Source organism: Desmodus rotundus, chromosome 8 (genome assembly GCF_022682495.2).
Source record: "Desmodus rotundus isolate HL8 chromosome 8, HLdesRot8A.1, whole genome shotgun sequence".
Lineage (NCBI taxonomy): Eukaryota > Metazoa > Chordata > Mammalia > Chiroptera > Phyllostomidae > Desmodus > Desmodus rotundus.
In genome coordinates this window covers 92,680,387-92,704,163 of record NC_071394.1, presented here as the reverse complement: position 1 = coordinate 92,704,163, position 23,777 = coordinate 92,680,387, and the positions used below count along the sequence as shown (strand labels likewise).

Here is a 23,777-nt window from a genome sequence, read left to right as displayed (position 1 = left end):
TACAGATGTCCAGCAGACATAAAAAGCTGCTCAGCATTACTCATCATCAGGGAAAGGCAAATTAAAACCACATTAGTCAGAATGGCTATCATTAATAAATCAACAAACAAGTGTTGGTGAGCATGTGGAGAAAAGGGAACCCTTGTTGGTGAGAATGTGAATTGATACAGCCACTATGAAAACAGTGTGACTTTTCCTCAAAAAATTATAAATAGAACTACCATATGATCTAGCAATTCTACTTCTGGAAATATATTAAAAAAATACAAACACTAAAGCCAGAATCACTATCTCAAACAGGCACCTGTACCCTCATATTCACTGCAGTACTTGGAAACAACATGAATGTTCATCAATGGATGAACGAAAAAAGAAATACGGTGAATATACACAATGGCATATTATTCAGCTATAAAAATGTAACCCTGCCATTTCCAACAACATGGGTAAACCTTGAGGTTATTATGCTTAGTGAAATCAGCCAGAGAAAGGCAAATACCGCATGATATTTTTATCTGCTATCGGTGATGTATATGTGGAATCTAAACAAACTCATAGAATCAGGCAAAAGATTGGTGTTTGCCAAAGCTAGGGTTTGGGGATTGAGTGAAGTGGTCAAAAGGTACAAATTTCCAGTTACAAGACAAATAATTTCTGGGTGTGTGATATATAGCATTGTGACTATAGTTAACAATACTGTATTGCATATTTGTAAGTTGTTAAGAGACTAGATCTTTCAAGTTCTCATCACAAGAAAACATTTGTAACTATTTGAGTTGACAGGTGTTAAGTAAACTGACTGTGGTAAACATTTTGCAGTACATATACTTATCAAATAAGTATGAATATACCTTAAACTAATACAACGTCAACCATATCTCAATAAAACTTGGAAAAATAAGAATTAAAATTTTAAAATTAAAAATAATCCAGACTCAAAACCAAAAAAAGGATTTGAGGTTTGATCAGTTTAGACATCTAATTAAGTTCCTAAGGATATCTATTTTCCCAGGTACTCACTACCTTGAGTATTTTTAGAATTTTTGGTCATATTTACCATTCTGAAGACTAAAAATAAAGTGTGAGGTTGTACATTTTTGCAGGTTCACTGGAAATCAATTTTAATAAATCACTTTCACAGTCAATGCATTCAGTGTGGAGCATTTATCCACCTACCAGTACCTGGTCATCCTTAAAGATCTGCCTGGTCTGTGCAGTCTTTACAGTTGTACTCCTCCAGCAAGACGGATCTCTTTCATTTCTTGCTAAAACTCTACGTTCCTATAGTTTCATATTGTAGCAGTTTTCACAAATATTGGTTTACATGGCCCTCTGAACCTTTAAACTGTTTATTGAGGGCTGGATCTGTATATTACTCCAAAACAGATCTATTCATTCATTATTTCATTCATTCATCTCACAAAGATTTATTGAATACTCACCAGGGCCAGGCACTGGTTAGAGCTCTAGGGATCCAGAGAAGAACCAGACAGACCAAGGGCTTCCATTCAAGGTACTGGTATTTATGAGGAGATGTAGGCAAAAAGCACATGAGCAAAACAATAACCGACATCAGTTAGTGATGGATAATAATAGGAATAGGATGTAGCTGGGATGAAGACAACTTTAACTTGTATGGAGGACAGTTAAAAGATTCCTCTGTGAGCTGAGATCTGAATGATGAGACAGATGTTCTGGGTGACAGAACCCTAGACATACGGCACATACTGTGCAAAGGTTCTGGGAAGGAAATGGTCTCAGTATGTTTGGAGGAAGAACTAAAATCACAAGACTGAAGTGAGGTCAATGAGAATGGGAAGCACAGGAAATGCAGGTCAGAGAGATAGGAAAACATCAGCTCATCTAAGGCAGGAACAACCACCTTTTTTGGTAAAGGTTGAGTTTATAAATATTTTTGGCTCTGCAGGCCCTATGTCCTCTGCCACAACTACTCAAGTCTGCTTATGTGCAGGCTGACAACCACCATTGGCAGTATGTTAGTGAATCAGCATGGCTGTGTTTCAATAAAAAATTATTTATAAAAAACAAGCAGCTGGTTAGATCTGGCTGGTTGGCTATTGTTTATGAACCTTGATCAAAGTCTCATAGGGTCTAAGAAAGAGTTTAAACACTATTATCATTCTGATGGTGGCAGGGAGGTGATGATGATGATGATGATGATGATGATGATGATGATGATGATATCAATGGGAAGCAACTCAAGGATTTCTTTTCAAAAGGGAGTGATATGATTTTTGTAGGTGTTGGGGTCGATGGGCCTGGCATGTACCAGGCATTTAAAAAATCAGCTATCAGCCCTGGCCAAGTGGCTCAGTTGGTTGGGGCATTGCCCCATGCACTGAAAGATCAAGGGTTTGATTCCTGGTCAGGGCACACACCCAGGTTGTGAGTTCCATCCTTGGTCAGGGTGTGAACAAGAGGCTACCCATCAATTTTTCTCTCTTACCTTGATGTTTCTCTTTCTGTCTCTCTCTGTCTGCCTCTATCTCTATTTCTCTCTCCCCCCTTTCCTCTCTCTCTAAAATCAATAAAACATATTCTTGGGTAAGGAATAAAAAGGAATCAGCTGTTAAATAACAGGGGCCAGTCTAAAATAAACAAAAACAAACAAACTCTTTCTTAGAACATCTGGTTCGGGAGTGGCAGGCCACTGGAGGGGAAAAAAGTATCCTTATGGGGAACAAAAGCCTTTCATATTTGCTATTTCAGTATATCTACTAACCTGCTTTTTTAAGACCTGTGTGATGGGAGGCACTGGTTCAAAAAACTGACTGTTGGTTATAAGCCAAGTAATCAATTGGAACATAAATCAATTGGATCACACCAGACGTGTTAGAGACAGTTTTCCATTTTAGGCACCCAAGGACTCATTCTAGAAACCAGTGCTTCCGCATTAGATATACGGATTGTCAGCATCCCCATTAAGGCACCATTTCCTTACATTTTCTCTTCCCAACAGCTGTAGTGGGAAACTGGATTTCTACAACAAAATGAAATGACAGGCCCTTCCATTTTGCAGAGCTCTTTATGAGGATCTAAAATTTAATGAGCCTGGGTACCAATTATCCACACAGCTCTTAACCCTGGAATCAGACAGCAAAATCTCCTTCTCTGACACAGGCATTCCTAGAGTTTCAGTTCAATTCCTGTGTCAGCAGCTTGCCTCTATTTGTTGTTTATTAGTTTTTTATGGCACATTTTCAATATTGAAAAATCTGAAGATTCTGGCCCTATTCCCTACTGCACTGTAACCAGGTACTGTCCCAATTTAAAAACTAATATGGAAGTTCCAAGGTCTTATAAAACACTTATTTCTATCCCCATATACTCATCCAGCAAAGATGCTGGGAAAAAGGGATTAAAAACTACATTAAATTTTACTATACAAATTAGAAACATCTATGTGGTTGCTTGCCTTTCAGTTAAGCATCTTAAAAAAAACATACACAAGAAACTTCAAGATCGGAAACATTAAACAAAGTGAGAACGATAGGATTGCAGGGCTACAACTAAGGACTCCATTCATGTGGTACTTGGTCCAGCACCAGGCAGCAGCTCTGGCCTCATCAACAAGGCAATTTGGCCATGGAGTTTCGCCCTAGTCGCTCTGACAGGGCCCTGGGAAGATTACCAGACAAATTCAATGGAACTGAAGTACCGGAAAGCAGAGTCAGCTAGCCTAAATACCCGGTCTTGGACGCTAACACCCAATCATTACAAACTGATCTGATGTTTTGGGTCTGTTTGCCAGAACTTCTCAAGTGTGAACAATTGACTCCTTATATATAAATCAAGCCTCTTTGGAAACAATATTAGCTTCTTGCAAGTGATAAATTAGAAAAATGAGATCACGTCAATGGTCTAAGTGATGAGAGTCTGCAATACAGGAAAGAAAATGGGACTCTGTTTCAGTCATTCAGTAGCCTGCCAACAGACTTCTTCTGAAGACCCACTGTGCCTGAGGACGCCCCTTCAGGTATACAAAGACCTGTGCGAACCTCAAGGAATCGCTGCTTTAGTGGCATCGGCTTGTCCTTTACATTCCTTGCCCCAGTGTACTATCAACCTTGCCTGACAGTTTCCCTGTTGACTGCTTGTGTTCCATTCTCTTCTCTAATACCTTCATGTGCCTGGGACTTGAATGGGAAAACGTAACTTGTTTAATCTGAGAAATTCCACAGGAGCCCTCCTTGAAGTCTATAATTGGATTATCATTTATTTAGGTTATTCCCTCCCTGATGCACTGAATTACTAACAGGTTTATGGCCAAACTCAGTCAGATCTGCAGAGCCACATGTGGTGCTGAGCTGGGGCAGAGAACTACCAAAAGCACAGGTTAACAAGCTGGGCTATTAGAGGGTACATAACTCCATAGCAGATGTCGTGCCCCCTGCATTTTTCAGACCCAAGTGACAATCCGCTGAGAACAGTTGTATTCATCAGGAACTACTTATAGTTCAAAAGCCAGAAACCCATTTTCTTTGGAAGAAACTAATGCAGTGTCAGTGCACTGACAATACCCGAATCAAGGGAAACTGTGCAAAAGGCATTTCTAGTAGACAGATAATCTTCAATACCATCTATAATACCCATAACATACGTCACTAGTACTGTGTTGCAGTCTCATCCTTACGCCCCTCTCTGTACTTAGGGAGGGAGGGTATAGATTGAAGGCAATGTTACAAAGTCTCCTGTCTTCTAATCTTCTCCTGGAGCAGAATTTTAATTCCCAGATCCCCTCTAACATTCTATCATATGGGAGATCTGCTGGCTACCAGCTCTGATCTATATTTTTTCCTCCAAAACACCATTTTCACTCTTCCTCATCCCTTTAGTTTATATGGATCTTAAACTCTGAGCATAGGGAAAGTCTATTTAAATCATTAATGGTAACCACTGTCTGTCTTCCCAGAATATAATTTCACATATTAACTATACAAAGATTCTGTACATAATTCTGATGAGTGGGAAATTTCCCCATGTCACCACACAGTGGTGTCCTGTGCTTCAGCTCCATTCTGACACCATTTACCCAGGAGTAGCATCAGATTCCACAGGTTAAGGGCTCAGTTCCATAAGACTGCTCCCCCACCCAAATTCAGATGCCAATTGCAAGTCTATATTACTACCTGTGCTTCTGACCTACCAACTATGGATTGGAGGTTCCAATAACCCCTTTTATAGGTTTGATTAATTTGCAAGAGAAGCTTACAGAACTCAGAGAAACATATTACTTACTAGATTACCATTTTTTAAAATAAGAGGATGTAACCCAAGAACAGTCAGATGGAAGAGATACATAGTGTATAGGTACGGGGAAAGGATGCAAACTTTCTATACTTTCAAGGTGCACCACTCTGCCCGAATCTCCATAGGTTCACCAACTCAGAAGCTCTCCAAGTCCCATCCTTTATTGATTAAATCATTGACCATTGGCAATAGATTCACCTTTCAGGCACTTTCTTCTCCCTGGAGATTGGGGGTTAGACTGAAATTTCCAGCTCTATAATCACATGGTTGATTGTCCTAGCAAACAGCCCCTATTCATAGTTGTAGTCCAAAAGTCATCTCATTAACATAAAAAAAGACACCTTTATTACTCTCTTCACTTAAGAAATTCTAAGGGTGATAGGAGCCATGTAACAGAAAAAAGACAAAGGCCAAATATATATTTCATATTATAAATCACAATATATTAGCTATCATGCAAACCATTACTCATAAGTAATGAATAACCTTTGTAAAGCATAAATCCAACAATGTCACACTTCACTGTCAACTCATTGAAACACACTCCTCTGTTATCTAAAAATGTCAAGTGTACAGGGTCCTTCAAAATTTCACCTCTACCCATATCTCCAGAGTTCAGTTTTTGTCATCTACCATATTATAGCCTATACTTACAGTTTCCCCAAATACATGACAATTTTACCTCTTTTTACCCTTCTGCTTTGGCCAGAGAAAACTGTTTTGCTAAGGGGAACTTACTGTGGAAGGATACAGTTCTTTACTGAGCATTTACCATGTGCCAGAGAGTACCTGAAGCTCTCATACTCTAGTTCATTTACACAATTGTAGTTTCAGTACTGATACAATTTCTAGTTTCAGAACTGTGCAAATAGGCCAATAGGTATATCGGCATTTGATGATTAAGTTTCAAGAAAAAAGGAGGAAGAGAAAGGGTTTTTGAGCAAAACATTTCTCATGGTTTTATTGATATACAATTTGTTAAAAAATGACAACAGGTCTAAAATAGAGTCACTTGTGTGAATCACACATCGCCAAACTGAGATAATACCTAAACTAATTGCAGTTTCAACTTCGCTAAGGTGTGTACTATTAACCAGTCAGTCTAGAATTACCTGATCAGAACTAGGAAGGTAATCTACTTGACAGACCCCCACTGAACCCAAAGGAAGGTGCCCTTGCCTAAAACACTTCACTCTTCCTTGTCCCAACTCCTTCTGTCTGTAAGTCTTTCATTTTATATAGCTCTCCACAGTCTCTTTCTATTTGCTAGATAGGATGCTGCCCAATTCGTGGATCGTTGAATAAAGCATATTAAGATCCTTAAATTTTACTTGGTTAAATTCTGTTTTTAAACAAATTGATATATTATAAACTGCACATTTCTGAAGTACACAATTTGATCAGCTTTGATGTATGTATACATCTGTGAAACCATCACCACAATCATGAAAATAAACACACACACACCACCTTCCATATTTCCTTGTGTCCCTTGGTAATTTTAAGCCCCACCGCTTCCCAACCAATAATTGATCTGCATTGTATCACTATAGATTAATTTCAGTTTTAAAAAGAATTTTGTATAAATAAAATCATACAGTAGATACCTCTTTTATCTATATTCTTTCACTCATTGTAATTAGAGATGTATCCTCACTGTTGGATGTATCAATAGCCCATTGCTTTTTTTTTTTAAGATTTTATTCATTTATTTTTAGAGAGATGGGAAGAGAGAGAGAAAGAAAGGGAGATAAACATCAATCTGTTGCCTCTCGTATGTGCCCCAGCCAGGGACTGAACCTGCAACTCAGGCATGGTGCCCTGACCAGGAATTGAATTGGCAACCGTCACTTTGTGGGATGACACTGAACCAACTGAGCCACACTGGTCAGGGCAGTCCATTGCTTTTTACTGCAGAGCAGTATTCCATTTTATGGATAGACTTTGACTTGCTTATCCATTCATCCTTTGATGGGCATTTGGATTTTTTCCAGTTTTGGACTATAAAAAACATAGCTACCAGAAAAAATAATTCATGTTCAAGTCTTTGTATGGACATATTCTTTTCACTTCTTTTGAGTAAAGACATAGGAGTAATGGCTAGAATAGTTGGTAGGTGTATGTTTAAGAATCTGCCCAACTGTTTTCCAAAGCGATTGCACCACTTTTTACATTTTCACCAGCAGTGTAGGAGAGCTCCACTTGTTCCAAATCCTCCCCAGCACCTGGTATCATCAGTCTTTTAAGTATTGTGCTAAGTATTTAAAGATCTCATTTTTCTTAAACAAACCTAAAAGTAGGAATAATTATACTCTTTATGCAGGTGAAAGAACCCATGCAGTTAAATGACATATCCAAATATATATAACGTTTAGGTTCAGAGTACCATAGAATGATGGGGCGGGGCAGGGGGGCTGGGGTGGGCAGTCATTAGGCCAGCTTCTAGGACAAGAGAAGCTGGGACCAGAAAGAAATCCTAGTTGGGTCAGATTTATGATCTACATAGTATGGTGATCTCAGGACCCCAAAGCAGTCCCCTCATTGCTCGTCAGCAGACTATGTTGTTATGACTTCTAGTGCTTTGATGAAAGTTCTTTCTGAAAGTGATAGGTAGTCTCTGGTGCTCTGAAAAATGCCAAAGAACAGAGAGGTTTGTTTGATAATCCTGGTTTAGTTATAAAGATGTTGCCTGGGTCCCTAAGGCTGTGTCTTTTGGTGGCTGGAGTCTCAAAGTGAAAAATAACTAATGGGAAAAGTGTGCTCCAGGGAGCACCTCACATGGGGCAGATTCAAGGTCTCTTGTTGAATCTGCCCTTTTAGCAGAGATTTCTCTTTCTGGAGTGAGTCTCTGTTGAAATCTTGAATGGTCGGGGCCTTTGTTAACTTAATGTGGTAAGCTATTTCCTTATTCCAGCTCAGTCTAGTTTTATACAAACTCTTGGTTTTTACCTGCTGATCATTCTTGCCAAATGAAGGGACTAAGATGGTGAAGGTTCCAAGTATCCTAGGTAACTGCATCTGAAATTAACTGATGCATCATAAGGGTAGACAGGAGGATTACACCATCAAAAGGCATTGGCTAACACCAATCGCACCAGGTGTGCACAGCTGGTTTCAGAGGTCTGTTTGGAAAGAAGTTCAGTTATTACCAAGAAGACAGCAGGAAGCAGAAAGGACATGGTTTCGTATCATTCTGATATAAATAGGAATAGACAAAGTAAACAACAGAAGCAAGATCTCGACCACCAGTCGTCATGCCCATCACTGCATGGGTGCACCAACAACCTCAGTGTAAACTACGTATTGGAACATGTCTCTCCACCGTGTTTAGATGCAAGGTGAACGTTCTTACTAAGCATCCCAGATGGGAAAATAAGGACTTTTATTTTAAAATATGTCTGTGTATGTGTGTATGAACATATTTATATATCTAAAAGTAGAGACATTAGACTGTTGACAATGATTATCTCTAGAGGATGGGATAATGGGAGTCCTCTTTTTTCCTAAGTTAGGTGGTGCTATTTGAAAAAAGATTAAATAGTGGGCAATGTGACTTTCAAAATCAAAACCAGAAAAAAATCTGTATCTCTATTTCAGAAACAAAACAACATAACCCAAAAGGAAAGATAACACAGAGTCTTTTCATACATTCTCTTAATGTTCAAACTTGCTTTCAAAACTGTTGAATCTTTCCTAATATGTTGGGCTTTCTTCAAATCAGTGCCATCTCTTGCTAATTTATTACAGTGATTTTCACCCTTTTTCATCTCATGGTACATGCAAAGTAATTACTAAAATTTTGCAGAACACCAAATATATTTATTATTTTTTTGCTGATCAGACAAAAAATAATTTTGATTCATTCACACCAGACAGCTATCAGTGAGTTGGCTGTTACCATTTTTTTTGACAATCTAAGGGAAAAGAGGTCAGTGCCCCTGACTAAATAGTAAGGTAGTACATGTTTTAAAAATCCTTGGCATGCCAGTTGAAAACCACTGATTTGTTATAATGCTACTTAGTTTTATTACCTCTACCTGCTTCTCACCCTTGCTCAGTTCTATCCCCTGGAATTCCCATCAAAATCCAACGCTCATGTTCCTTCCACATTTAAAAAAATGTTGGATCTCCACAGCTTCAAGAAGAAAGTCTAAAAACTTCACAATTTGACTTCACTGCTCTTCACCACATCACCACCTCTGCTACAGAGTTCAGGTCCACAAAATCAGTTGGGCTGAACTTGCATCAGAGGAAGACCAAGCTGAATTCAACCTATGCAGAAGAGCATATTTCATCCTAAGAAAGCACAGCAGGTATTTCAGCTTACAGGCTATAGTATTTAAAATGAACTTGGCCCACCACTTTGAAAAGATGTGGTTCTTGCCAAAAGTTGAATTTGGGAATGAAACATTAGGGTTCACACTGTTTCAAAATTTGACCACAGAATGAAGTTTTATTAAGTTTTACTAGCACACTCTCTCATATTTGCATAAGTCATATGAGTGTAATCTGTCTCCTCACTCTGTGTGCCATGTGCTAAAACACCACCCTCTGCCTGTGATGTAATTTCTTACTAGATTCTCAACATTGCCTTCGCTGCTTGTTAACTTCAATCCACTCGCCACATCTTCTGTGAAGCTTCAGTGGAGTTTCTTTCTTTCTCTGTGTGGCCATCCCTCATTCTTTGGGTGATAAGCTCACAGTAGTCAAAGACTGTTTGATATCCCAGGCTGACTGCTAGCCTTGGGCTCCTGGCAGACAAGGATAGTATCTTTAACTGTATCACAATCCTTCACAGACCACTAGGGACATTAAAGGTGTTTCACATTGGTAGCTCAATTGCTGAAAGACTATTTGAAAATTTTAATCAAATCAAATAATAATGTAGAAGTATAAATTAATATATACCTCCTGAAAGAAGACTAGGACTGCTTCTTTCTGTATGGCATTTGGCAATTTATAAAAAGAGATTGGTAATCATAGCGTAAAGGAGTACACCTCATTTTCTTGACTATTCTTTACTGTAAGCAGATTAATCTTAATGAAAGCCTTTCATTGGCTTTCACGTAATGGTAACAAACAGCTGGATGGGAAGAGATATTATATGATCGTTTGTTGGAGGCCAGTGCTAAATCAGAAACGGCACATGGATTTCGGATTCCTTCCAGTTCTGACTTACTGTGGTGGCTCCACAGCCTAAAGCCTGTATTGGTAAAGATTTCAAGACCACACCTGGATTCAGGGGAAGCCAAGATTGATTGGGGGTGTCTACTTTGGGCATGGATTGGGGAATGTTTACCTACCTGTCAAATATTTATGATCTCTGTATTAGTGTTACTCTGGCTGTTGCTTTATGTTCACATGCTGGAAAGCTATGTACTACCTGTGGAAGATCAAAAGGTCTTGGCCTATAGTCTCAGCCCTACAAGAAATAACCCCGGGAAACACTCCTCTGTGTCTGGTCCCCTGCTATGGCTGGTCCCAGGGACAATACCTTGGCTTGGCTTTTAAGGGTCGTGGCCCAAACCTTGGAGTTGATACTTCATTCAGACCTTCCTATTCTAGACTTTGTCTTTGACTCTGCAAAGTATCTTTCTGATTTCCTGGTTCCTTGATCTCCAGACCTCTCATTTGCTTGGGATGAGAATTAACTTATTCCCAAAGGCTCTGAAAGTAGAAATCAAGGGAACATACACCGGATGTCTTCTGTGCGTTGGGAAGAAAATGCTTAGGCAATTTTAAGAAGCGTGCTTGGTTTCCACTGCTTGTTAAAAAACTTCGGAGTTCTATTTCCCATTCTAGCCCTGTAATCCAGTTGGAAAGGGCAGACAGGAAATACGTTTTCAAAACAAATTCCTCTGGGAATTATTAAAAACACAGTTTTGAGAAACACTGAGCTAAGGGCCCTGAGCTACTTCAGTAGCCCCGATTCTCTTATTCAGTGAAATAATTCTTCCATTAAAACCAAATAACCCTATTATTTAAGTGTTGAAAGTCACCAGGGCTCTGTTCTGATATATGCAGAAGAGTGGCCTGTGGGTGCCACTGTAGAAGACACAGTCCTTCCTTTAAGCCACTACTCTTATCCCAGCAAATTTTTCTCTGAGCAGCAGATGCCTCAATCTTTTTCTTTCTTGTCTTCTCACCACCCTCTTATCCAAACAGAAGTGTGCACAGAGACAACCTCTGAGACCATGATCACATTTCATATACAACACGGCCCACACTGCCTTTGCAGAGCCAAGCTGCGGAAAGCTTGTCCATGTGTGATAAACGGTATATTGGCTTACCTAGAAAGTTCTCCAGACAACAATTAGCTAAAAACACTCTGAATAAACAGAGCATCTGTAGGGTTTCTCAGATTTGGGCAGCATAGCCTATATCCGCCCTACCTGAAGTGTGCTTCTTATCCAGGTTGCATGCAAAACTCTCCATGTAGCTACATCCACAAGCCAACCCTTTGTTTTTCAGAGAAAAATAATCTAGTCCTCCAACAGATAGTGCCACTATATAACAGTGGGATGTTACCACAGATCACTAAGCCAGCTAGTTCCTACTGTGCAACTGCTCTACCACTGGCAATATTTCCCTGAATCATTACAGTCACCTAAATATAAATTCTAAAACCAGGAATTGTTCTCTTATGGCTTAAGCTTACCTCTTCCCTACCTGGCCATGTTGCAAGATCCTCATTCTAGAAGTTACAAGGTTAGCAATGATAAAACAAGATACCATCTTCCTTAACAAGAACAAACATAAACTTCATGGGGGTTGATGTTTTACAAGAAATAGTGAACATTCCTTATACTTGATGCTGTGCTAATAAACTGGTGAGAGATTTAATGAAGATATCCATAATCAAAATAAATTTTCTGAATTCGCAGCATAATTGTATTTTTTTCCTGTTACAATGAAATTTTTCCATTTGAAACACTTAAACTGCTAAACCTAAACAAAAATGGAAGGATTATAATTCTGTAAGTTGCTAGCTGGCTAAGAGTGCCTTTTGCTGTGACCTCTTTGTTGCATTTGTCAACTTGTCACTTTCCACAACTTAAACTCCATGGTTACATACATTAAAAATTTTTAATTGCTCACTCATGCTTCTCTAGTCATATACCTATTATTAAGATGTGTGAATTTTCATATAACAATTCACCATTTCCATTTGGCAATTCACTACTTTGTGCTAATCAACCATGTAAAACATTGTGACCCACTGAGGGTATTCAAAGACGAATATGTGCCTTCTGAACTCTGGAATTAAGAACCACACTGCTTCAAGACAGCTTAATTTTCCCTGTAGTTAAGTATTTTCAGCATGTCTTCCAGAACAACTAGAATCAGTGAATTCAGTTCCTAAAACTTTGTATCATTTTCAGAAATGACAAATGAAATGATAGAGACATATGAGTGGGAACCCCTCAAAACAGAATTATTTTCTGGAGGGTGAACCGCTTGTAGGCTTCCCCCCATTAGGTGCGTGTTCTAGGAACCCATCTCTGTCAGTGCACCAGCTGGTGTTGCTGTGAGGGTCCACATTCAGCTTCAGTGAATTTTTTTGAAGACTCAGTGCATTTGCCCATATCATGATGGGTGATTTATGCGTGCTCCTGCCCATATCGTGCTGAGTGTTCAGCAGTTTTTGACCAAAAATGGCATGATTTCCATGCCCTACTTCCCTATTCACCTGATCTCATCCAGAGAGGTCTTTTTTTGTTGTTTTCTTGGATGATAATTTCCTCAAAGGGAAATGTTTTGCTGCTGTGGAAGAGGTGAAACAAAAAATGGCAGAAGCACTAAAAAGCATCAAAATCACAGTAACAAGTTCAAAAACTATTTTGAGCCCTGGCTGGTATAGCTCAGTGGATTGAGTGAGGGCCTGTGAACCAAAGGGTCACTGGTTCAATTCCCAGTCAGGACACATGCCTGAGTTGCAAGCCAGGTCCCCAGTTGGGGGCATGCGAGAGGCAACCACATATTGATGTTTCTCTGCCTCTCCTTCTCCCTCCCTTCCCACCTCTCTAAAATAAATAAATAAATAAATAAATAAATAAATAAATAAATAAATAAATAAAACCTTTAAAAAAACTGTTTTGAGCAGTGGAAAAAAGTCTCAATAAGTTTACCACCCAAAATGGAGAGTACTTTGAAGGTGACTGCAGTTTAAACATGTAAAAATATGTACACAATTTTTATAAATAAATTCCATTTTGGGAGGCCCTTTCATATTGGCAAATATGCAAAATAGCTCATCTATAAAACTAAAATTACTCCTCCCTTTTATATTCTTTAGGAATATATTTATAAGAAAGCACTTAATGTTTTTTAATCTGTTGCATGGGGAATTGTGTTTGTTTCAATGAGAAAATGATCATTATCTCCACAGGCTTTGATGATGTACACTATGCCCCATAAAAAGTTCAGTGCTTACAGACTACCAGCATACATCCAGAGAAATTTTTGCCTTATCTCTATTGCATTTGACTACCCTAACTCATGTTTTACTGTCCCTTTGGCTTAGAGATAGATAGAAGCAATAAAGCGAAATTCAAGTTGGTTTCACAGACAGTAAACATGCATTATGAATTTGAAACACACTGTTAGAAACATACTATGCTCATTGAGCATATATTTTAGAAGAACTTCCTTCAAGACTGACTAAAACCATAATCTGCAAACCATTCACTGCCTTTGGATTTAGAATTCTGTGTAGTTTCATGAGATACTCACTTAAAAAAATACAGTCTAAACTTACAGCTTTTGAATCAAACAATATAGGTAAAAAAAACTTTTAGTTAGAAAACCAGAAAAACGCCATTATTTACATGATTAAACAGAGAACAGAAATAACAATAAGAAATCAGATTCAAGCTAATAGATTAGTAAATTTGTGAACAATCTTATTTCAATCCTTGCTTTCCCCATTTAGGGAACTAAGTCCTTCAGTGTTTAAGAGACTTCTCCAGAGTAACATGGAATCAGACTAGACACACAACGTCCTAATTTGTAATCAAAATATATCTATTCTTTCTCCTATAGAGTGTTCCAGTTCAGGTTCTAGGTCTCAGTTCTGGTTTCAGCTACACCAACATGTCAGAGCTGCCTTTGTTGAGTGAGGGACACCAGATCTTGTTAAGATCAATGTGTTAAAATCAATATATTAAGATTGCTAAATTTGCATATATACAAATCTGTAGCCAGATAGAGTTAGATGAGGATGAATTACATCTGAAATCTTCCCCTTAGTGCTGCTCTATTTGCATGCATGTCAACCCTACAGCTAGACCATATTAATTGCATTAAGAATCAACACACTAGGGCTGCCTAATTTAAAGATTCATAAAATATTATATGTGGGGATCATGTGCAGTAACCATATTTAAGACCAACATATTAGGACCCACTAATTTTGAAGACTTTGAATTTCACAGCTTGATGAAACTTGCTCATACAGTAGTATGTGTGTGTGTATGTGTACTGTTGGAAAGTTGAGTCTCTGGTATTATTCTGAATTACTTGATGTGATTAATGTACCTACCAATGCATTTCTCAGAATGTATCTCCATAGTTAAGAGGCACATAACTGTATATTTATAAATACATACATACAGGTAATTGGGAGCCTCTAGTATTGTGTATAGCTCTCATCCTAGATCCAATCCATAGTGGCAACCTAAACAACCAGTAAGAAAGAGAGAGAGAGAGAGAGAGAGAGAGAGAGAGAGAGAGAGAGAGAGAGAACTAGAACTGGTCATTCTTATCCTGGAGGAAAAAGGGACTGCGGCCTTCTTCTTCTATACCAAAAAATATGTGTGTAGAGAGAGTGTAGAATTAATTAATTGGAAGGTTTAATTTAGATAGATTAGATAATTTCATCCTGGATAATCCCTTGCTACATGAATAATTCTATAATAAATTAACTCAAAAAGGTTACCTCTTTTCGGTTCCAGCAGGATAAATGTAGCAAAGTTCACTGCAGCTTTTAGACTTTTGTATAATAGCACGAATGCCTATTTATTTTAGATTTTTCTACTCTTAGGAATGCCATTTGGCATATATAAAACCTCTCACTGTATACAATTACTTTGATTCAACATTTACAAAAATGAACACATTTGAAATGCATGGTGTGGTGTGCATTTTCACTTACCTTTTCTGCTGACTGAGCGGTGCCAAAAAAAATTGGAATGAAGGCAAGCCATACTATACATGTTGTGTACATAGTGAATCCAATGGGCTTGGCTTCATTAAAATTCTCTGGGACACCCCGAGTCTTGATGGCATACACAGTACATGTGACCATGAGAAGAATGCTATATCCCAAGGAGCAAATGATTTGGAGGTCTGTAATGTCACATTTGAGAACTCCCCTGGCCTGCTCAGGGTTCATTGTCTTGTGTTCATCATAGTCTATGATGATGTTGGGTGGATCAACGCCAAACCAAATGAAAACACCTAGAAGCTGAACTGATATTAAACTTGAAGTGATTGCCAGCTGTGACGTTGGGCTTATGAGTCTGGGGGCTGTCACTGATTTCTTGCCCTGCTCAAATATGCGATAAATCCGATTGGTTTTTGTCAAGAGGGCTGCGTAACTGATGCACATCCCCAAGCCCAAGAAAACTCTCCGGAAAGAACACACTGCCACGTCGGGCTTGGCTATCATCAGGAAAGTGATGATGTAGCAAAGAAAGATGCCCGTCAGCAGAACATAGCTGAGCTCTCGCCCAGAAGCCCGGACTATGGGCGTGTCATTGTAGCGGATAAAAGTGGCCATGACGAAGATGGTGGCGATGATTCCCAGCATTGCTAAGAAGACAGGGATGATGGCCCAGGGAGAATGCCACTCCAGTTTGATGATGGGGATATCCTGACAGCCAGTCCGGTTTTCATTAGGCCGCTGGTCATAAGGGCAATGCTGGCATGTCATCTCATCAAACTGGTACTGGTAGCCATCGCAAGGCTCACAGGTCCAGCAGCAAGGAGTTCCCTTTTGTGTCTTCTTTCTCTGTCCTGGTTTGCATGGCATTGTACATACTGAGTGGGGAATCTCCCGGACTCCTTTACCCCATTGCATGTCCTCGATCTGTAGTGTAAGAAATACAAAGTGCAACAGGCACATTATTGAATAGAAAAGGAAAAGACTAATAGCAACAAATAGTAATAATAGAAGTATTTGACACATAATGAAAGCATGTAACTTAGCTCAGCTAGTAAGAACTACATCCAAGATCTGACCCCCTACCATTTCATTGCAACATCTGTACTGTTCCCTATTAATAGACTATGTTCCAAACATTCTTAGAATGATTCTGAGAATTTCCTGTGGAAACTCTTAATACAAATTTCTTGTCCCTACCCTAGACCTCCCAAATAAGAATATCCTGGAAAAAAGTCTTTGGATCTTTATTTTTAACAAGCTCCCAGAGGATTCTTATGATTAGATAAATTAAGAAATACTGAATTGCTCTCTACTGCCTTATCCAGGATAAGTACAAATATTCCAAACCAAGTTAAAAAAAAAAAAAAAGAAAACTCTTAGGTATTGGGTTGACCAAAAAAAATTGTTAAGTGTTTTTCTGTATGATGGGTGTACTAGTGCTGAGTTGTCTTCAACTTCATTCAAAACAATTTTGTTAGATTGTATTGACAGCTGTCATACCAGAGTGTATTTAAAAACAGTTATCAAATTGGTGAGTTTTTCTGCAGTCATTTTAATATTGAAGATGGAAGAAGATAAGTGACATTTTTGGTGCATTATGCTTTATTAATTCAAGAATGGTAAAAAACACAACTGATTTGCAAAAAAAGAATTAATGCAGTGTATGGAGAAGGTGCTGTGACTGATGGAATGTATTAAAAGTGGTTTGCAAAGTTTCTTGGTGCTATTGACATTTTCGTCAAATAATTCTTTGCTGTGGGGCTGTCTTATGCACTGGAAGATGTTCAGTAGCTCCTCTGGCCTCTAACCTCTAGAAACCAATAACAGGAGATAGCTCACCTACTCAAAATATCCAAATCAACGAAGTTATTGGTGAAAATGAAAAATGTGACTTTTATTTTCAGAGATCTAAGGCTTTTTGTCCAGCCCCAAAATATAAAAGGCTACATTCATCTCCCTTATTAGGTACTTAAAAAAGGTATAAAAATTATTTTGGAGGATTTTCAGTGCTGACCACCTTTCCTAAAATACTGTAGGCATTACTGCAATTTTCACTGAGAAATTTTGAAGCAAAGTGGAACCTTCCTGTTATTAATCACATAGTAATGAAAAGGCTCCATTTTGAAGGCTTTAAATCTAGCAAAGTATATCCTAAGAGATCAGGAAGCATTTGCTAAGAAAATAATATGTCCTGGAAACCTTTCAAGACTGGACATGTACCTATTTAGAGATGAAAACTAAACTATAACGCTATAATTTAGAGGAGGACAGACATGTATTTGCTTAATTAGAATACTGATTTTGTGAAAGAGAACTGATAATCAAAAGTGTTCTGAGAAATAATGGCATGAGAAACAACAGACTACTATTGGGCTGAAATCTTAGTGGAGCGATACTGCTTGCTTTTCCCAGCACAGTAGCTACTCTTCCACTTTCCTGACATCAGTTCCTCAGATATATTTTCTGTGTATTTTCTGTGAGATGAAAGTTACACTGAAGCTCTGGGGCCTGCACACATGACTCAGCTTGGCCAGTTAGCATACTGCAGTGTTTCTCAAGCCTGAGTGTGCAGCAGAGTCAGTTGGAGGACTTGTTACAACTAGGACCCAGCATGAGCTGACCCTACTCTCTAATTCTCAGATTCATTGGGGATAGGATGGGATCTGAGAATACGTATTTCTAAAAAATCTAGATGACATTGCTGGGGATTCTCTGGGGACTACATCAACCACTGATACATTCTCCTCTTAGCCACAGAGATTTGGTCAGGGATGGGATTATGTTGGAATGGCACATAATTTAATTTCATGTTTTTTACTGAGATTACACAGATGAAAGAATCTTTGTTTTTGTTGGACTTGCAGTTTCCAGAATGTAATGATCCTGGTGCTTATTTATGTCTACAAGAAGAAAAGTTTGTCAGAAAAGGAAGGGAACACAAGGAAAGCAATGTGGAGAGTTGAAGACAAAGATCACTCTTGAGTCTGTTTGAGCTACTGGATATAGCTATGCCTGAAGCAGGTTCCCAAGGCTGTGCCATTATGTAAGCCAGTAAATTCTGCTATGCCAAAACACTTTAAATTGCATTTCTATCACTTACAACCAAGAGTCCTGAAAAATATATGTACTAAGTAAAAAATTCCAGGATCTACAAGTTGTACAAGGTATCCTTAACAAATTAATTAAAGAAGAAATTAAATTCCATGAACAAATTTGGCTGATATTCCCTGTGCCTAGTTAATTTAATGTTTTAATGCAGTTGAACCTAAAAATAGGTTAGAAAGACAGTAGAAAGTCTGAGACTTTTGTAAAGATAATTTTTTTTTACATCTGAGTTCTCTTTTTTAATTAAATTTATTGGGGTGACATTAGTTAATAAGATCATATAGGTTTAAAGTATACATTTCTATGACACATGATCTATATATTGCATTATGTGCCTAACGCATAAAGTCAAATCATCTTCTGTCACCATATATTTGCTTTGTTAAAACAGGATATAATAGCAGGGTGTGATACTTCCATCAAAACTTGAATGAGAACTGCATTGAAAATCTGAATGAAAATAGTTAACTCTGAAAAAAAAGGCTCAAGAATTAAACTTCATAAAATATCATAACCTTCCAATTGTTGAATTTAAACTCTAACCTGAAACCTGGGAATCTTCAGATGACTTGTGTGAATTCATTTGCCTGATTACAAAACTCAAGTCAGCACTAATAAATCTAAGTATAAATAACATAAATCCACCTAAATGTAAAACATCATCATTTTTTTTAACTCTACGTCATCATTTTGGTAGCAGTAAGTCACTGGCAGTCATCCCAAAGTCATAAAATTAAGGAAACAATTTGTAATAAGAAAGAAAAAGATATGCATTAACTTCATAAATTTCAAATTTTAAAAGTTGGAATCTAAAAAAATTACTTTTATTAATACAGATGTTTTCAACTGTCATATTAAAAGGTCCTTCTCATGGTTAGTAAGACACTTAAAAACTATAAGTAAATTTTATTAGCTAAACTTGAGATTGCATATTGCAACACTAGTGGGTACTAATATGCCATGATTAAACTTGACCTATGGAAATAGATGTAGGGCTCATACAGATGAGAAACAAATTAACATTATTTAGACTTCTGGTCAAGATGGTAGCATAGGTAAACACAGCTTACCTCCTTGTACAACCACATCCAAATTACAACTAATTATAGAACAACCATCATTCAGAACTGGCAGAAATTGAATGGAAGTCTAATAACTATGGAATTAAAGAAACAACATCCATCCAGACAGGAGATGTGGAACAGGATGGCCCCACATCCAGGTGTGGTGGATAAAAATTTGGGAGGGATACTTCGGTAGCAAGGGGTCCCAGTCCTATACCAGAACCCCCAGCCCAGGGAACTAGTGCCAGGAAGATAAGTCCCTATAATTTCTGGCTGCAAAAATCAGAAGGGATTGAGTTGTGGAAGAAATCTCTGGAGTCCCAAGCAGTTCATCTTAAAGAACCAACACACGAACTTACACAGACTCACTCCCTCTAAGCTCAAGCACTGGGGTGACAGCTTGAAAGGCACTGGTGGTATACAAGGAGGAACTCAGGTGGCTTGGATCAAGGTGAGAGCTGAGGAACAGCTTTCTCCCAAACAGAAAAGCAGGCAGAGCCACAGAGCCAGCAGGTGTGTACCATATCTGAGACTCCATTAACCTGGCTAACACTGTTTGTCCCATCCTGGAGATTCCCTGAGGCTCTGTCCCACCCAATGAAAGCTGTTAACAGTAGCTTTTCCATATGAATGGCTGATCTTGGCTCATGCTTCAAAACTTTCAAAATACCCCATAGCCCCTCCCCAGGCTTCTTGCTAAGTGGCTCCAGGCACAGCACCAGCAGCAGCCAATCAAGGTTCACAGATTGGCTTCACCTGGGAATCTCCAAGCCCAGCACAAGTAATAGCCATCTCCGATTGCCCTATAGCTCAGATAGGGTAGTCCTGGGGCAAATACAGGTGGGGAATACCTTGGCCTGCCCCTCCTGGGAAACCCCAGAGCCTGCACACCCAGTAGGCAGCTATGACTATTTTGGAGCACAGCCACCCTGCCTCTGCATAGCTGATCCTCCATGGAGGACAGAGGTTGGTGACTAGTGATCATAGCCAAACTTTGTAACTGACTGGCCTAAGTAAATCCCTCCCATTGACTTGCCAAAAGCAACCAAGGTTCAACTAGAAGAGAAGGTATACTCAGCCCATATGAAGGATGCACCTCGAGTGCCTAGCTTAGGTGATAGGGGAGGCTGTGCCACTGGATCCTGCAGGACACCTACTACATTAGATCATGATACCAAGACAGGGAGTCATAGCAGCTCTACCTAATACACAGAAAAAAACACAGGGAGACTGCCAAAATGAAGAGACAAAGAAACATGGCCCAAATGAAAGAACAGATCAAAACTCCAGAAAAAGAACTAAACAAAATGAGATAATCTATCAGATGCAGAGTTCAAAACCCTGGTTATGAGGATGCTCAAGGAACTCAGTGAGGACCTCAACAGCATGAAAAGATCCAGTCAGAAATGAAGGATACACTAATGGAAATAAAGAACAATTTATAGGGAAACAACAGTAGAGTGAATAAAGCTGAGGATCAAATAAAATATTGGGAATGTAGAGAAGCAAAAAACAACCACTCAGAACAACGAGAAGAAAAAGATAGCAGAAAAACAAGGACACTATACGCAGCGTCTGGGACAACTTCAAGCATTCCAACATTCACATCATAGGGGTGCCAGAAGCAGAAGAGAAGGAACAAGAAATTGGAAATTACTTGAAAAAACAATGAAAGAAAAGTTCTCTAATTTGGTGAAGGAAATAGACATGCAAGTCCAGGAAGCAAAGAGACTCCCAAACAAGATGGACATGAAGAGGTCCACTCCAAAACACATAATAATTAAAAGGTTGAAGATAAAGAGAGAATCTTAAAAGCAGCAAGAGAAAAGCAGCTGGTTAGCTACAGGTGAGTTACCATAAGAATTTCAGCTGATTTCTGAAAAGGAATTCTGCAGGCTAGAAGGGACTGGCGATACATATTCAAAGTCATGAAAAGCAGGGACCTACAGACAAGGCTGCTCTACCCCACAACAATATCACACTAAGCAAACAAGAACAGAGACAGAATCATGGATTCAGAGAGCATTTTGAGTATTGTCAGATGGGAGGGGTTTGTAGGGGAATGGGTGAAGAGATGAGAGATTGAGAAGTACAGATAGGTAGTTATATAATAGCCATGGGGATATAAAATACAGTAGTATAGGAAATGGAGTAGCCAAAGAATTTATACCCATGGACATGACCCATGGACATGAACTATGGTGTGGGGATTGCCTGAGGGAGTGAGGTGGGTGCTGAGTGGAGATGGGCAAAGAAGGAGAAATTGGGACAACTGTAATAGCATAATCAATAAAATATAATAAAAATAAAATAAAATAGCTTTTTTGATGCCTCTAAAAATTGTCATTATGTCATAATTTATAGTCAATTTCAAATGTTGCCACCTTAATATTTTTAGTTCCCCTTGGATAAAAATAAAATGACAACAATGCTGAACAGCTTTTTTTTATCTCAACTTATCCAAATATATACAATTGTTGTAACTATAAACATTTCATTGACTGATTACCTAATTTGTTTTCAATTTTCATTAAAGGAGATCTCAACTCAGCTTAATTGTATATATTAAACTAACAAAGTTGCCTCTTGCTCGAAATGAATAAAAGCCTAATATATTTGCTTTGCCAACAAGGATCATTATTGATAATACAGGGTGAGGCAAAAGTAGGTTTACAGTTGTGAGTATGCAAAATATACTTTATTCCTGTATTACTTATTAATTATTATATTATTTTCCAGACAAACAACTGTGAACCTACTTTTCCCCCACCATGTATAATCTGTATTCTGTAAAGATACCAAGTAACCTTTAAAAGCTCTGGTAGGTGAGAATTTTGTTAAAGCAATGAGTATGATATGTGTATATCTGTACTTATCCATACAGATTCAACACCTTGTTTCAAAAAAAGAAAGGCACCTGCAAATACCCATAGGCAACTATTTAAGGGGGGATAATGATTTAGAGCTATGAACAAATCAACCGTGCTGTTAGGAGGCTAGTAGGAATGCAAATTTCAAGATATTTTCTGAACTCTGCAGACAAATTGTTTCAGTTAGCTGGAAAGCCTAACTTAAGGTACAGAAGAGATAAGAAAAAAAAGATAGGATGTTTAACATCATTTTCTTAAGAACATATAGTTCTAAGTTTCCTGACAAGAATGCATTTTCCTCCTGGACACCTGCATTTTATGGTTTTGGATACTGGATTTAGTTAATAGCTGACTTATGGGGAATGACTATTGAGATTTCAGCTCTTGGCAAGAGAATGAAACTTTATAGCTAATAACATCAATTAATCTATGGGACATAGATTATATGGATAGGTGGACTAATGTCTTTTGAAAAGATAACATCATGCAGTTCTGGCTAATGAAAGCAAAAGTGAGCCTGTTGTGAAGTCCTAGGAAAATGTTCTTCATTCTTAAAAAAAGAGACAGAAGAAAGGGATATACTGTCGTCAGCCTTTGAACACCGATGGGTGCAAACGTGATGCGTGGAAACGCAGCAGCCAGTTCCAGGAAGAGGCAAGTCTAAGGAACAAAGCCAATATGCTGAGAATAGCAAAAATAAAACAAAACACAGATAATGTGTGTCACTGATGTTACAATTGTGTCACTAGCTTAATCAACACCAGCTCCACTCTAATGCTGAATTTCCAGTATGAAATGGTAAACTTGCCTTAATGAATAACCAATTCTTCATGTGGTCTACTATTTACAGCCAGCTATCTCATATATTCTTTCTTGCTTGTGCATCTGGTATGTGCAGACTTTCTGAATCAATTAGCCAGTAACGTAGGTTCTCACATAAATAATAAGAAAAGGGAGCTTCTGAATGACACATGATCAGAAACACTGGTCTCTGTCTCCTGAAAATGCTCAGAGAAGAGGGTGGTAAAATCCCAGACTCAGAAAATCGGCTGTGACTCCATTGCTTCTGGCTCAGACAGAAATAATGAAAAAGGACCTGTCAGCTCGAGTTCAGTTCCACATGTGCTTGGCAAAGAAAAATTGGGGTCTGGCCTTAGTAGAGAGTGATTTACTCCAGACCTTATAATCACTGGAATTTTAAGATAAAACCAAATTAGCTGCTGTCTGACTGCCAAGTGCAGGACTCAAACAGTGATAGAAATTTTATAAACAGTGTTTGTTGCATCCATTTTTATGTAGAAA

General features: G+C 38.4%; 1 protein-coding gene across 2 annotated transcripts in view; it reads right to left on the bottom strand.

Moving 5' to 3' along the window:
• The window catches only part of GRM7 (glutamate metabotropic receptor 7), an 838,973-nt gene that overhangs the window by 159,807 nt on the left and 655,389 nt on the right, over nucleotides 1-23,777 (bottom strand). For both annotated transcript variants that reach the window (XM_071222185.1, XM_024556576.3), the window contains exon 8: nucleotides 15,425-16,360. In XM_071222185.1, the coding sequence (XP_071078286.1) occupies nucleotides 15,425-16,360 (936 nt within the window). The remainder of the gene's footprint in view (nucleotides 1-15,424; nucleotides 16,361-23,777) is intronic.